This window comes from Suricata suricatta, chromosome 7, assembly GCF_006229205.1.
Source record: "Suricata suricatta isolate VVHF042 chromosome 7, meerkat_22Aug2017_6uvM2_HiC, whole genome shotgun sequence".
Taxonomy (NCBI): domain Eukaryota; kingdom Metazoa; phylum Chordata; class Mammalia; order Carnivora; family Herpestidae; genus Suricata; species Suricata suricatta.
In genome coordinates, this window is record NC_043706.1 from 122,926,498 (window position 1) to 122,943,601 (window position 17,104).

The following is a 17,104-nucleotide window of genomic DNA, read 5'->3' on the forward strand; positions in this document are numbered from 1 at the left end:
CAGACTGGCTTGAAGCATCCGATTAGAGAAAGAAAGTTCCCTTTCCTTTATGATCTAAAGAAGAAAATAATTATGTCAATACTGTATTCTTGATGGAGGCTGGGCTTCTCTCTTTAGCCAAATAATTTTTTCTCCAACCTGTACTGCTAGATCCTATTGAACTTAGAATAACGGATGCATAATACGGATCCCTCTACCGGATCTTTGTCTAACGATTGAGGCAGCCAAGGTTGGGGTGCCGTCAATGATATATCCTCTGCAGGAAGTCAGCATTCACTTACTACCCAGCAACACTGAAGTCAGCCATCACTAGCCTATGTCAGTACCGCAGAAACTCTTCCTGAAAGACACGTAAATTCATTGACTCTCAGTTTTCTGTCAAACTAGTGGGTACCTTCACAGAAAATTATATGGAGAAGGAACCAAGACCATGTAGATTGGAAAGTCCACATGTTGAGTTTTTCTTTGGCATGAATCTTTGGTTCAAAGTTTTTTGAAACCGTTTAAAAGCATATTGTTTTAAAATTTTAATCATTTTAAAATTATTTTAAAATGTATTCTTACATACTCTTCCCCACCCCCTTTTCCCCCCATTCTCTACTTCTCTTATGCTCATTGATGAAATTTTAGTCTCTCTGAGTATTTTCTCAAAACCACAATCTACTATTTTTTTTCCCAAACTTTTCCTTTCAATTCGGTTGTAACACTCAGCATAGACCATCAGCTCAGATAATGCTGTCATCCTCTATCGCCTAGACAGACAGGAAACCAAAGCCACAGAGCCTGGTTTATTCACATAAAGGGTGATTGATGGTAACCACTGATGGAACTTTGTGGAACCATGAACCAGTTTCAGTTTTCAGGATGAGAGAGGAAAATGCGGAGATAAGGCCCGTGAAAATGCATGGTCATTCTTGAATTGCTGAATTTGGGTTTTCAGTCTGATCCCAATACATTGTGTTCATTATATTCTCCATATTCAAGAGAAGTGAAAGGTCATGTTCCCAACTCTAAGCTCTCAGTAACTAGAGTGGCAAAGCTTATCTTCCAACAATAATTTAATCAAAAGATACTTTCCCATAGGCCATTTACAAAATTATTAAATGATGACAGTTCACCATTATATTTATATCTGTTTGTCTCACTCATCCTGAAATATGACTTATATGTGAACACTAAGCAGGAGATCATTTTAGAGATAAATAGCTTTTCAGACTGAATTATGAGAAAGTCCAGCACTTTGTCCTTGAGATTAACATAGATATTTAGGGGAAAAAAATAAAACTCTTCTTTAATTCACCTGACCTTGGCTAGCATATATTTCAAGGAATCTTTCTTTTTTTAGCACCACAAATATCAGTACTCCATTTCATTTTTATTGATACCCACATAAGATTATCAGTAAGATATGCCATGCCTCCCTTCCTGGGAGTACTTATTTCACAAACTACGCCACCACTCTGACTTTGGCATGTTTTGATTTCTGCTATTGCCTATGACTATGATTACAATTGGACAGAAAATTATATTATTTTGAAATGTAGATCCAAAGGTTTTGATTGGGCTTTTAGGATTCATCTTTGCTTCTCACAGAAATATTTTCTTTTAGAAGACATTCAAAGTCAGACAGTCTGTAAACTTCCATAGGATGCTGGCCAATCATCATGTATACTTTAAGTATTTATTTTGTAACTTTTCACCGTGTAACATACTTGCAAATACTTCATGGAGATGGAAAATCATTATTACAGTTCTAGAGAAATTGGAACACATTTGTTAACAGTAACACCCTTGATAATTTAAAAGTAAAATGATCATTTTAGTCATTTGTTGGAATTTGATTTTCCTAAAAATCTTTATTTTTGCCTGTAAAGAAATGATGTAGAATTAGCCTTAAGTGTGGCCCTTTCTTGCATGTATGCTATAAATGTACTTAAAACATTTCTCAAAAGAAATGAGATTATATGACATGATATAATAGAATTATACATGCAATATCCTACATAATCTATTCATATGGAGGTATTTTTCACATTCAAATTTATGAAGCAATAGGAGTCTTTGAGTGTCATGGCCTGTCTGCAAGTCTCAACATGTCGTGGTCATCCTTCTTATCACCACATCCAAATATACTGTTATTCTACCACCACCAACAAAAAATCAATCAACAGTTCCAACAATTACATCTGAAATGTTTTTCTAGGTTGGTGATCTGGGCCCTTCTAGTTTACAATGCTACCAACAATCCCAATTTAGAAGGAAAAGACATTCAACAGAAGCTCTTAAAAAATAACGAGTCCTTGGAGGAGGGCTTGAGGCTCTATGCAGTGAGTGTAAAACAACTGGGTAAGTTCCTTTAACTTTTTAATATGTGTTCTCTATAATTACTCAGATTTAACTGACACAGCCATGAAAATATTCTTCCTATGCGCATTGTGTGCTTACTTAAAACTATTTTTTCTGAAGATGAAATTCATCCTATTGGTGGCATTGTAAAAAATGGGTGACCTGGTTAATGTGAAAGAGAACAACGCAACACCTGTGAATCTAAGGGAATGAGGGGCAGAGGAAAGCTCATACTCCTGTGGGGAACATGTTCTTGAAGCACTAAGAGTGTGAGCCAAGTGCCAGGGTAGCCTTGACCAGAACTGGCTTCAGCTGCAGGAATAAAGAGTGTGTTTGTATACGTATGGGAACTCTAATGAGGTGAATCTTAGAAAAGGCAAGTTCATATTAGAAAACATCTTGTGTTTTCTGTCTTCATTAATCACACCACTGTCTTCACAGGTGTAGGTCAGAAATCTGAGAGCCATCCAGGGGTTAGATTCAGTCCCCACCTAGACACGATTTGGGTCCTGAGCTCCAACCACACACGTAAGAGCACTTGCCCTTGCCCAGACATTCCATGCCCCTCTGTGCCTTTCTAGGTCTGGATCACACTGCTCTTTTCTCCTACCATCCACCTGCTTAGCACATCATTGTTTTCAAGACAACCCAAAGTCATCTTTTCTATGATGTGTTTTATGACTTCATCATGTATAAATAGGAGTCATTGCCCTTGAACCTCTACTTCATGCCTTCCAGATACCTAGAGCACCCTACAAATTAGAAGGTCATATTGTTTGACTGGACTTGTTTACATTCTTACGGGCATTTTCTTTTAACAGGAATTCCTTCTCACTTAGGAACACGTTAGTTTTCTTCACACCCTCACTTCCCACCTCCCCTAGCACCTAGCACATTTCCCAGCACTTAAATACTTGAATAATTAAATGAAGGAGCTTTGATGGAACTATTCTAGAAAAATCAATGATCACAAATATGAACAACAAAAAGTAAAGTTATTATTCTGTTGCTATGTGATTGTGATTATTTTATGATTAAGCATATTAATAGAGATCAAGAGAAAAGGCAACTTTGACACTTTTCCTTATACATGTGCCGGAGGCATCCTTCAGTCTCTAAGAAGCTGATTGCAACTGAGGCCAGAATCCCGGGGTGATTGCAAAGTAAGCACCTCTGCTTCTGTGAGGAACTACCCATCTGTCACGTGTCAACACACACAGTTACAGAGAACTCATAGAGGCGGTGGAATGTGATGAGTCATCCTGGTCATCATCCCCACAGTTTCTTTTCTTTTTTTTTTTAAGTTTGTTTATTCTTAGAGAGAGAGAGAGAGAGAGAGGGAGAGAGCACAGCAGGGGAGGGGCAGCAAGAGAGGGGGAGAGAGAGAATTCCAAGCAGGCTCCCCACCATCAGCATGGAGACTGATGCAAGGTTCAGACTCCTGACATCATGACCTGATCCAAAACCAAGAATCAGATGCTTACCCGGACTGAGCCACCAGGCGCCTGAGTAGGGACAGTTTCTGAGCCTCTGTGGGAGAGTGCTTGTTCATTCACAGATGGGGCTTCTGGAAGCTGGGGAGAGGGCACACGCCTCCCTTCCACACCAGGAAGGAGCTCAAAAAATAGTACCTTATACATGACAGAGAAGCTGTGTGAGGGTCAGCTGGCCTCATCTCTGATCTAGCAGGCTGAGGAAACCCAGAAAACTCTCATCCCTCGATGTGTAATTTCCACTACTTAAAATTCTGCACTTTACTGTTTCTCTGCCAACTAGGCCTATGAGGAAAATTTTCTACCAATTGAAAAAAATAAAGGTCAAACCCTGGCAATCTGAAGCCTCAGAATGTAGGGAAGAAAGTTCTTTGAAGGTTCAGTTGGTGACTATAACACCAGTTCCCATCACTCTGGTATAGCTTGCTGTTTTTCAGTCCTGAAATAACAAGATTTTGTTGTTGATCTATTGCTTTTATTTTGATACTTTTAAATTGTAAAATCTGAATCATTCATGTCCTGACACTTGCCCAGAGAGTTTTCAAACCACAGGTGGGGTGGTTTGCGGGTGAGGGCATGTGTGGGAGCCATGTGGCGCTGGTTCACAGCAAACCTCCAGACAGAAGATGTTCTCCGAGCAGCTGGAGATTTTGCCATAAAATATGCATGCAACTCAATGACTGCAGTATTCTATAGCCTTTTCCCTATGGAAAAGTATCATGTTACATTTTGAATTTTTCTGGATCATCATTGTATGTAGGGTTTCTTAATTTTTAAATGTTTATTGATTTTTTTAAAAGATTTTTTAAAATGTTTATTTTAGAGAGAGAGAGAGCATGAACAGGGGAGGGGCAGAAAGAGAGGGAGACACCGAATCTGAAGCAGGCTACAGGCTCTGAGCTGTCAACACAGATCTGAACGTGGGGCTTGAACTCACGAACAATGAGATCATGACCTGAGACGAAGTCAGACGCTTAACCGACTGAACCACCCAGGAGCCTCTATTTTTAATTTGAGAGAGAGAGAGTGCAAGTGAGCAAGTGGGGGAAAGGGGTAGAGGGAGAGAGAGAGAGACAGAATCCCAAGTAGACTCCAGGTTCAGCACAGAGCCCGACACAGAACTCGATCCCGGGACCGTGAGATCATGACCTGAACCGAAATCAAGAGTCAGATGCTCAACTGATGGAGGCACGTAGGGGCCTCTATAGTGTTTATTTTTTTTAATAAACTTTTATTTTACTAATTTTATCTGCTCCTGATTTACATTAGAAGAATGATGTATGTTTCATGATTATACTCCAATATGCATGTGATTTTGATTTGGATAACTTTTGTGTCTGAAATGCGCTGAGTGTTTCTTTTTTCCTAATTTCTAAGTTTCTGCAAATTCTGAACATAAAAGCTAGTATTTCAGCATTCCATGAAATAAATACCAATTTCCTAATTTTTCTCTCATCTTACACCTCTCAACCCCAAAGCACAGATTAACATTTCTACGTCGTTCTTACTTTCACACAGGCTTGTGTTACGCTGATGAGGAGCCCAACGGCTACCAATGGCCACTCATCTCACCGTCTGTCTACAACCTCCCTTGTCCTGGGAGGCAAGGCTTCTATGCTTCACGGACATGGTAACGCTTTCATTGAATCTTGCCAGTAAAGCTCCGCACTATACTGCACCGCCCTTCCTATGCATTGTATATTGCTAGGAAAGAGGGGCAGGAAAATCTGAGAATACCTAAATCACACACTTCAAGGAGAGTAAAAGTGAGGTTACCAAAAAACACCTTTTTACTCTAAGCAATACACTGATTTAGCCTTTTCTAAAGAAAGATGGAGAGATCTGGAAACCAGAGTGTGGCTATAGGGGAAAGCGCCTTGTAGATGGATAAACGAAGCCTGCCCACAGCTTTGGAGCATGCAGCTGAAATTCTAAGACTTTAAATTAAAAAAAATTTATGTTTAGTTACGTATTTATTTTTTTGAGAGACAGAGCATGACTGGGGGAGGGGGCAGAAAGAGAGGGAGACACAGAATCTGAAGCAGGCTCCAGGCTCTGAGCTGACAGGACTTGAACCCATGAACTGTGAGATCATGACCTGAGCTGAAGTCAGATGCTTAACCACCCAGACACCCCTGAAATTCCAAGACTTTTAAACAATTAGCAGGGGGAAAGAGGCATAAAAAGAGGGAAATAAGGTCAGAATCCAGGTGAAAGCAGGCTGCTACTAGAGATGTCAGGGTGTAGATTTTCCCTAAGTGTTTAATAGAAACCTCAGAGACAGTCGATTGCAGAAGACTCACTGTAGAGCAAGTCGGACCCATTTCTTCATGCTCCACCTCACCCCCAGTTAAGTTTTCACGCAGGGGTAGAGGGGTTCAGAAATGGAAAGTGCCCAAACCTTGCGCCTTCTGCCATGTTTGGTACCTGGTGGAGAGGAAAGAAGGGGCTTCAGAGAGTTCCTGACCCCAGTTTGAAACAAGGCTGTACCTCTTCCTGGCTGTGCGTCTTCGGAATATTCTTTGATTTCTCTAAGCCTTTTTCTCACCTGTGAAGTGTGGAGTGTAACTGCTATACAGAGTTACGGGAAATCAAAATCAGATTTTATCTGAAAAGTTCTTAAAGAGGTATCTGACCTGCATTACCAAATATGCTTTTAACCTGAATAACCTGATATAGTCTAGCGTAGGATGCAGGCTATTGCTAGTATTTTGTTTTTAGGATGTATGGCTCCTGGTTTTTTTTGTAGTAAGACTTCTTAGTGGGAGTTTTATTTCAATGTATTCCAGTTTTATTTTTGAATGAAATTTACCTAGCTATCAAGGCAGATTTTAAAACTTTGTATTGACTAATTTTGCCTGTTATAATGTCATTTATGCCAAATATTTGAACTATCCTGTTTTGTTCCATAGTTACCGTGACCTTACCAACATGTCTTTAGCTTACTGGGGGCCTCCTGACATCTCCAATTGTTCGAGTAAGTGAGCAATTTTTCTTCAGTTCTCAAAGGCAAAATGAAATGACCTCATCATCCTCATCCTCTTCCGCCATATTTTTCTGCTTGTGGTAGCCATTATAATATTAAAAGCTAAGCTAATGATTATTTCACTGAAGGTAGAAAGTTCTGTTTTTTCCTGATTCTAACTTTCTGTTCTGTTTATTCTATCAGAGATTAAAAATAGTAAGACAGTTTTACAGAAAACATAGTATATAAAACTGACGCTTATGTTAGTGTTTTATAGTTGTGTATTATTTTTAAACAGTACATATATATTTATTTTTTGTGATTCTGGGGACATTTCTCTTAGAACTATATATGAAAATTTTCTCCTCCAAAGTTGAGACTATGAAGTGAAATATAATACGTTTTGGATTCCTGAAATGTTCAAAACTTGTGTGTTGTTTTTTTCTGCCTTTTTTTTTAGGAGAAGCAAATGAAGTGGCCAACCAGATTTTAAATTTAACTGGTGATGGGCAGACCTTAAGCTCAGCCAATATTACCAGCATTGTAGAGCAGGTCAAAAGGATTGTGAATAAAGAAGAAAACATTGATATAATGCTTGGTTCAACTTTAATGAATATATTTTCTAATATCTTAACCAGTCCAGACAGTGACCTGCTTGAGTCTTCTTCTGAGTAAGTGTTCTTTTACTCTTCTGGAGAGTAAAATGTATTGAATACATGTTGTATAATTTCTTACTTATCTAAATGCTTGGTGCCCAGCTTTCATAATTTATTTTTTTAAGTTTATTTGTTTTTGAGAGAGAAAACCCATGTGGACATGAGTTGGGAAGGGGCAGAGAGGGAGGGAGAGAGAATCCCAAGCAGGCTCTGTGCTGACAGTGTGGAGCCTGACGCAACGCTCAAACTGAGAAACCAGCGAGATCATGGCTTGAGCTGAAATCAAGAGTTGGATGCTTAGCTCACTGAGCCACCTAGATGCCCCTCAGTTTTCATAATTTAAATGCCCAGAAGACCCACTGATATTTCCCAAGATCATTCACGAAGTGAACTTCAAAGTTCTTTATTTTCTTTTTTTGAGAAATACAATTTACAAAATGATTAGGATTGTCCATCTGCCAAGATATATAAATAGTTGCAGAAAGACATAATCAATATTTCATTTTTCACCTGAAAAAAATGTTTACTGGTGTTAATTCACAAGATGAGCTATTATATATATATTAGCTGATGTCACTTTGCAAAGGAGATACTTAGTGAACATTCCACTCACATCTATTAGACATAACTTGGTGACTGTCAGTTCTGTCCTACAGACTGTGACCCAGAAATGCTGTGGCTATGTGATCATTGTACTTTGGGAATGAAAATGCGGAGGGTAGAGTGATATGTACCTGTTTTTACACAATTAGTTTTCATCCGTTTATTTCATTTAATGTGTTAATATTTCTTGTTTCCTTCCTTTCAACCAAATTTCTTCAATGAAAATTTTATGTTTGTTAAAATATATTTTTGAATTTACTTTATCTATGTAATGATTGCAAACCTTTTTTATAGTGTCTTAGAGTTTATGAAATGCTTTTACACATTATTTCCTTTTGATTCTCAGTTACACAGTAGAAAATGTATTGTTTAAAAAAATTTTTTTCTGTTTTTTATTTATTTTTGAGAGACAGAGAGAGACAGCACAAGCAGGGGAGGGTCAGAGAGAGAGGGAGACATAGAATCTGAAGCAGGGTCCAGGCTCTGAGCTAGCTGACAGCCCAGAGCCTGACGTGGGGCTCGAACACACGAACCGTGAGATCATGACCTGAGCCGAAGCCAGATGCTTAACCGACTGAGCCACCCGGGCACCCTGAAAATGTATTTTTTATGAGAAAAAAGTCTTAGAGTATCTTTTTACAATGATTTAATTGTTGATATTCATTGAAGCATAATATTTCTCCTGGGGATGCATTCATCACTATGATTCTGTGTTTTAATTGATGTTATTGTGATTTGGGGTGTGAGTATTCATGTTAGAATCAACATTTAAAGACAATTCTTTTTGATTTGTATTTTGTCCTACAAGTCACATGTGTACAAGTATGTAAACCATGTTACTTAAGAGTGGTATTGTCATTTCTTTAGAGCTTTAAAAACAATTGATGAATTGGCCTTCAAGATAGACCTAAATAGCACATCACACGTGAATATTACAACTCGGAATTTGGCTCTTGGAGTATCTTCCCTGTCCCCAGGGACAAATGAAGTTTTAAATTTTAGCATCGGTCTTCCAAGCAATAATGAATCCTATTTCCAGGTAATGAGCCAGTGGTTTCTTTAATTCTAATTAATTAGGTAGACTGATCTGATCACTTGCCAGTTTCTACTTCAAGATCTTGGGTGGTGGATGGCAGGCAGGGAGGTCAGATGTTGGCTAAGGTTAACAGTCGTCATAGATATTTGGACACCAAGATGTCCTTCCAGAACCTGGGTGACAGGGTGGCTAGCTTATGTTCTACCAGAGGTGATAGTAGAAGGAAGTGTTAAACCACAACTGGGAACCACCCTACTGAGGAGAGGGCAGGGATCAATTCAGTCAGAAGAAAGGACTTTATTAAGGCGCTGGGTAGAAAGGAGTATCATGTATTCTCTTTGCCAGTGGTTGTCAACCTGCATTATATCACCTGGAGGACTTGTCAAAACAGATTGCAGGGTCCCATCCCCAGAGATTCTAACTTAGTAGGTCCTCGGTGGATCTCCAGAGTTTGCACTCTGAACGAGTTCTCTGGTATTGCTGATTCTGCTGGTCTCTGAATGAACTTGAACAGTGCTGTGAAGCCTGGGAATGGTAGGCAGCAGTGAGGCTGGGCAAGAAAGTTGGGCCAGATTAATGGAGAGCCACTCTGGCCTGTTTAAGTGTCCCTTCAGCAAATGTTTTCCAGCTTTCTTCTGTGTGTTAGGGTTAGCCACGTGGGCAAATGGAATGTCACAACATCATCCTTGGCATAGTAGAACACGTAAATGGCACATACTGCTTCTCAACTGTGGAGATAAACCAAAATAAGCTATTATTTTTGCATTTTATTTTTATTTTTTTCTTTTATAGTTTATTGTCAAGTTGGTTTCCATATAACACCCAGTGGTCATCTTAAGTGCCTTCCTCCAAGCCCATCACTCCACCTTCCCCTCTTCCCCACCCCTCATCAGCCCTCAGTATTCTTAGTATTCAAGAGTCTCTCATGGTTTGCCTCCCTCCTTCTCCCCAACTATTTTCCCCCTTCTTCTCCCCCATGGTCCTCTGTTAAGTTTCTCCTCTTCCACTTATGAGTGAAAACATATGGTATCTGCCCTTCTCTGCCTGCCTTATTTCACTTAGCATAACACCCTTGAGTTCCATCCACGTTGCTACAAATGGCCAGGTTTCATTCTTTCTCATTGCCATATAGTATTCCATTGTACATATAAACCACATCTTCTTGATCCATTCATCGGTTGATGGACATTTAGGCTTTTTCCATGACTTAGCTATTGTTGAAAGTGCTGCTATGAGTATTGGGGTACATGTGCCCCTATGCATCAGCACTCCTGTATCCCTTGGGTAGATTCCAATTGGTGCTATTGCTGGGTCATAGGGGAGTTCTATTGTTAAATTTTTGAGGAACCTCCACACTGTTTTCCAGAGTGGCTGCACCAGTTTGCATTCCTACCAACAGTGTAGGAGGGTGCCTGTCTCTCCACATCCTCGCCAGCATCTATAGTCTCCTGATTTGTTCATTTTAACCACTCTGACGAGCAAGATAAACTATTTTAAAATCTGGTTAAAAGGAAGATTCCTTAAGATTCTTCTTGAGAGTCTGGGCTCTTTTGGATAATTCTGTTTCACATTTAAGAGTGGAAACTCAACAGCCTCAGTCTCATCCCATGTCCATTTGCCGGAAGATGCTTGGCATGACCTGAAGGTTCAGGGCAAGTGATATCCAAGCATAGTTACCAAACTTCAGCTGCTTCTTCTACCTGAAAATGCTCATTCTCAGAAATCAGACAAACTAACTCGAATCTTTTTTTTTCTTGGTAGTTATTTCACTACGTGTTTTGAGAAAAGCTCAAAATCTATTACATGTAAATCTAACTCATTTTTGAAAATGGTAACTGATTTGTAGATTTCTCATTTTGCCTTAATTAAAATCAATGCATCTTCTATTTTTCCACATTTGCAAAACTCAGATGAGACCCAGACCTTTGTCTGTAGGCATTCATTCAGGAGGGCAGTGCCTACAGCAGAGGTAACGGGGAGCCCTGGCCCTGGCCAAGTACCCTTCCCCTGCCTTGTTCAGCATGTGGGGTCATTACCACTGGGATTTGTTATTATTCAATCAGTGTATCTCTGTGTGTCACAGATGGATTTTGAGAGTGGACAAATGGATCCATTGGCTTCTGTAATTTTGCCTCCAAACTTACTTGAGAATTTAAGTCAAGAAGATTCTGTATTAGTTAAAAGAGCACAATTTACTTTCTTCAATAAAACTGGACTTTTCCAGGTAAGTGTTCATTAAATTGTTTTTCAGTTGCAAATTGATTTTCTTTGCTCCAAAGGCAAAAAAAATTTGGATTCCTTGAAGATATATCAAGAGGCTTAGAGACTTAAAAAAGTTAACATATCATATCTTCAAAAATGGAACATTTTATAGTAATTATTTAAACATTTTATTTCAGGTAATTATATGCTTAACAGAATGTGGTCATTTAGGTTTTTTTTTTTTTTTCTTAAATCAAATACTGGATTAAGACTTGCATAGCACAATTGGAAATGGAATTTATGGAGGAGTTGCTATTTATTATTCCCTTTGTTAAATATTTTATGCTCTCCAGCAATTTAGACCTTCAGAGTTAAAGAAATTGTGTGCCAAGGGAAAGGTTTGCTTTTTGTTTCCTTTTTTTTAATTCAGCAGGAAGCACTGTTTACATAATGAGCAGCATTCTTGGCTTTAATCAGCTTTCCCATTAATATTTCAAATGGCCTTTGGCCTTCACACATCCCCAGAGTCGAGTGACATTGTGCTGAGCACATATTGTCATTTTTATTGGCATCATTTCTAGATACTAGAAAGCCCATTGCCAGCAAACACTGGCGACCTCTGATTGCCTTTGAAAGTACAACCAGATCCAAAGAGTTTCACTGAGCCCTTTTTAAAAAATAAAAGTTATCTATTAAATTAAAGATGCCAGTGTAAAGAGTGCCATCTATGTAAGAGAAACTAGCCAATTCTCCAGGCCAGTAGAACTGTTTCTAATTGTTATGTACAGAAACGTGGCAATGCAAGTTACAGGTAAGAAAAAGGAATACTGTGAAATCATTTACAAGAATTCTAAAATTTTTCTTAATTTTTTTAATGTTTATTATTTTTGAGAGTGAGAAAGACAGAGAGCAATCAGGGGAGGGGCAAAGAGAGAGGGAGACACAGAAAAGGAAGCAGGCTCCAGGCTCTGAGCTGTCAGCCCAGAAGCTGATGCAGGGCTCAAACCCACAGACCGTGAGATCATGACCTGGGCTGAAGTCCGACATTTACCTGACTGAGCCACCCAGGTGCCCCAAAAATTCTAAAATTTTAATTAAACAAAGGTTTTAGAAACAAGCTGTATAAAAATTTGGTAGATTAAGAATGTAATTACTAATTACTCTGAAGAATTTAATAGCTATGTACACCTAAAAGTACATTTGTTAAAATCATTTGAGGCTCACAATGTCACTTTTAAGAAACAAAACAGAAATGCAATAGGTGTCAACAAAAAAGTGACTGGTGACAGGGCTTTGTTCAGAGGAGCGATTGCACCCAGGGGGAAGGATTTGGGTTAGAACTGTAAGAATCTCCCATTGTTTCATATCGAGTCCATCTTCTCCACACTACCTTTCCCTTCTCCCTTGGCATCTCCTAATCAACATATCATAGGAAACATATGTTTGGTTTTTAATACAGATTTATAGCACAGTCAAAAAATGTTAAGGGTTCTGTGATACTCTCCTAACATAGTGAACAAGATAAGAGTATTTTTTGAATAAAAGAGGGTATTCAACAAGCCATTGCTGACTTTATTGAACATGATCATGCGATAGAGTAACCTAAAGGTTGAGATTTTATCTGGCATGTAAAAAATCCCATAATTATTCCCAAATGATTTATAAGATGCAATAGAGAAATGCAGGGTGTTTGACCAGAATAACACCAGGGACGAAGGAATAAGATGATCTTGCAGAGAGACGTGCTGTTGACCCCAGGCATTCTGCAGCACGGGATTCACTGGTTTGGTTTCCTGGCAACCTTGTCCTGAAGGGGAAGCTATGGCGGAAGACAAGTGTACAAGCAGAGGAGGTGAAGTTCTGGATGGGACCTTCACCCAGTACAATGACATTAGGTCTAAGTTACGAAACACATGAGGCCATCGGCATGGGTGTGAAATCTGAATTGTTTCTTTTTTTTGTTTTGTTCTGGTTTTGTTTTATTTTTCACACCATATTTCCATTATACTTCTCTAAGAGCAAACAACTTCATGTATTTTCTAGGGCAGGGAAATGATCTGATTGTTTCGTGGCTTTTTATGAGTTTATATTATTTCTGGGCTCACATTGTTTCACCGGCTGACATCAGTCATAGCAATCAAGAGTGAGGTTTTATGAACACTGCCTTATGGCATTGGCTCATAATGTTCCTGCAATGTATTTATGATAATAAGGGAAATAGCAAAGTTCTTTCAGGAAAGCCAGCAATTTAATCTTACAAACAGGATGTTCTATAATTGAAGATCTTAAATGTAAAAAGTGCTGACAGTTTGTGTGTTTGGGGGCACCAAAAGCAAACAAAAGTGTACTGAGAAATAATACATTATTTTTTCTTTAAAAGGATGTAGAAACCAAGAAAGGCACCTTAGTGAGTTATGTGATGGCATGCAGTATTGGAAACATCACTATCCAGGGTCTGAAAGATCCTGTTCGAATTAAAATCAAACACACAAGAAACCAGGTAAGAAAATGCTACAAACAGTGAACCAGAAACACACTATTTATTTCAGAGAGTGCAGGGACTTGGTTTTGTTTTTTTTTTTTCTACATGGTAAGAATTTTATTCTTCAGGTACTTTTTTGATGAGGCAGTTTTCCAAGAAGGGGACAGCAGTTAATCAGTGGTGCCGTAATGTCACGGTAAATGGTGGCAGGTGGGGGAATTCTTCCCCTTTAGGATTCAGGCATGGGAAGAACGGGAGTGAAGAAAAGGCCGTTCTTTTTAAGGAACAGTGTATTACTTTGAGAAATTGGATACAGATGCAGTTGCACAATCCTTCCATTAAAGATTTGGGTTCTTTTTTAAAGTCAGAAATTATTGCTACTGGGAAAGCAGAAGGGAAACCAGGGCAGGGCTGACTCATTTTTCTGAGAGGTTAGCAGTTATCTGAAATCTTGGCACATGGTGCTTTTTTTTGTTTCTTCATTACCCTCGCTATCATCTGTTTATTCGCTAAAATTATATGGGGTTTCTTTGGGTCCCAGGTGAGGCCAGGCACAGGCTGTCCCCTCTCTTACAGAGGGTCCCTCTGATGATCCTGCCATTTGTTAGGCAAGGCAGGAAGCAGGCAGGCAGGAAGCTGGCTGATAAGGACTCAGGCTTGGAAGTTAAGTCATCTAAGAACTAGCCTTGCTTTGTCACTGGGCCCTCTGAGACCTTTTTGTTCTACCCTTTGGCGTCCTTTGTTTCAGCGCCTTCATCCGTGAAGACCTTTTTTTATTGTGGTAAAATATGCATAACATCGTATTTACTGTTTTAACCATTTGTGAGTTCTTTCACGTTGTTCTGCAGCCATCCTGCGATCCATGTGTGGAACTGCTCTGGGGTCCTCACCTGAAACCGCAGACCATTGTGTGGCGCTGCCGTAGCCTCTTCCCCTCCCTCCCTGGGCTCTGCAGCCACCATCCCTCTGTCTGTCCCTATGGATTTGACTACTCGAGGCAGCTCATGGAATTGTAATCATATCGTATTTGTCCTTTTGTGACTAGCTTGTTTCATTTAACATAATAATTTCAAAGTTTATCTATTTCATACATTTTCAAGGAAGCATGGCCCGAATTTGCTTCCTTTTTAAAGCTGGATCATATTCCATTATATATTTATAGAGAGACAGACCTAGATAATCCAACTCTTTCTCCATATATATCTCCCACATTTTTTTTTTATCCATGCATCCATCCATGGGTACTTTGATTGCTTCCATGTTGTGGCCATCCCGAGTAACAAAGTAATGGTGTGGAGTCCCTACTTTTAATTCTGGGCATATACCTAGACATAAAGGAAAATTTTGAAGCTGAAGTGAAATTATAGTGTAAAGAGCTTTGATAAGTGCTAACAATAGCTTTTTTAGGATGGGGCATATATAGGAAGCTTTAGGTACATGGGAAGCATGCTTCTTCATGGGGATGTGGTTGATTTCTACTCAGAGCCCGGGGGATAGGAAAGCTTCTGGACCGCCTGCCGTTCTCAGGTCATATTAGCATGCCTAAACCTGGTCTGTTTCTTTGCAAAAACCTTAGCATTTGGACTCCTTTCCCATATTCAGATCATAAGATTTTTCACTTATTTTAAACACAATTTCACATGTTTATTCTTATGTTAATATAGGCAGTGCCTCATCCCATCTGTGCCTTCTGGGATCTGAACAAAAATGGTGAGTTTTAAAATATTGGCTGTCTTATGAACAACTGAATTTTAAACATTGTTTGACACCCCCATTTCCTTTCATTCCACCCTAACCAGAGTGAGTCACTGTGTAAGTGTGATGGCAACTGGACTGCAAATCTGAGCGTAGTTAGCTTGGGAAGGGAACCTAAATTTCTGCAACTTTTTTACTCATTGCAAGAAGAAATAAGTAAACCTGACAATTTTTTTTTTCCACCAAACCACCTCTTGGGTTTCCATTATTTATAAAATACACTGTGCATTTTTATTGCCTCTTTTTAAAACCTTTTATAAGGTTTATTTATTTTTAGAAAGAGCATGAGCGAGATAGGGGCCGAGTTGTGAGGATAGACAGAGAATCCCAAGCAGGTTCTGCACTGTCAGCACAGAACCTGATGTGGGGCTCAATCCCTTGAACTGTGAAATTATCACCAGAGCCCAAATCAACAGACAACTTAACTCACTGAGCCACCCAGGAGCCCCTTATGGCCACATTTTGATGAATGTCATATGAGCTCATTCTTGAAAGGACATATCTGAGGAGGTTATTTGATATGCATGAGGCACACAGGTTAGAATCCAGCTTCCAGACCTCAGATTACAGAGAAAGCAGACTAAGGATTATAAATATAGAAGTGGTTATATATATGCAACTTGAAAGAAATGAACTGTCTCCAAAATGATACTGGACGATTAAGAGCAAAAGGCCACAGTAACAGATGAGTTACTAGGTAAAGGTGTGTGGGTCTCTCTGACGGGAAAAACGAAGTATGCTTCTCACACCTCTGCCCCGTAAGAGTCGCCTTCCCTTGGGGATCCCCAGGGGATTATCGTGGCCAAATCAAACCAGCCCGGGACAGGTGTCCAGACCTCTGTTTCTGATACGCCTTATCATAGCTGGGAAGTTTTTTGTTGTTTGGTTTGTAGGTGCACAGTTTTGAGAAAGTCCTGATTTACTGGAAAAATAATTAAAAATCATATCACCTTGCAGTCTTGAAACATTCTTCAAATATGTGAGTTGCTCATATTCCATATCCTGCCAGAATAGCCAGATAAGGCTTTTAAAGGCATTTGTAATAAGTTGCCACCCTGCATGATTGCTGTGTACACAGTAGTGTGTTAACAAGAACGCATACCTCTGTCCTGTCTTTACAAAAGTAGAGGCTGACGCACAGAAGCAAAGGTTGATCTTCAGAGACTTCATTCGTATGTAATATATTCAAAAGGGGATATTCTTTTCATGGAAGTTTATTTTATAATACATCCATTAAACCTTAAACTTGAATCAAACTTTTGCAGGACCCCAGAGGCACTTAGGTAGAATGCAGTTGCAAACCACTGACTAGGATAAACTCTCCTGCACTAACCTTCCGTGATTCCAGGAATCTAAATAATTCTAAGTATTGGCAGAATTAAGAATAGTGTGTCTGTTTTACCACGACACTTAAGGCAGAAGAGACTGAGGCCTGTTTTCCTGAAGAAGCTAACATCTATTACAGAAAAGGAACTGGCCTGCTGTTATTTTCACACTGTGGACTTCCTTTTACAGAAGGTTCGGGATTTTGGAACGCGTCAGGATGTGCGGCACACAGAGACTCAG

General features: G+C 39.3%; 1 protein-coding gene across 1 annotated transcript in view; it reads left to right on the forward strand.

The window, feature by feature from the left end:
- Positions 1–17,104, forward strand: part of ADGRG6 (adhesion G protein-coupled receptor G6) — a 136,688-nt gene that overhangs the window by 86,989 nt on the left and 32,595 nt on the right. The window contains exons 10-18 of the mRNA XM_029943244.1: positions 2,204–2,346; positions 5,358–5,469; positions 6,752–6,816; positions 7,265–7,475; positions 8,931–9,102; positions 11,183–11,323; positions 13,682–13,801; positions 15,448–15,493; positions 17,054–17,104. Coding sequence (XP_029799104.1) covers positions 2,204–2,346; positions 5,358–5,469; positions 6,752–6,816; positions 7,265–7,475; positions 8,931–9,102; positions 11,183–11,323; positions 13,682–13,801; positions 15,448–15,493; positions 17,054–17,104 — 1,061 coding nt within the window. The remainder of the gene's footprint in view (positions 1–2,203; positions 2,347–5,357; positions 5,470–6,751; positions 6,817–7,264; positions 7,476–8,930; positions 9,103–11,182; positions 11,324–13,681; positions 13,802–15,447; positions 15,494–17,053) is intronic.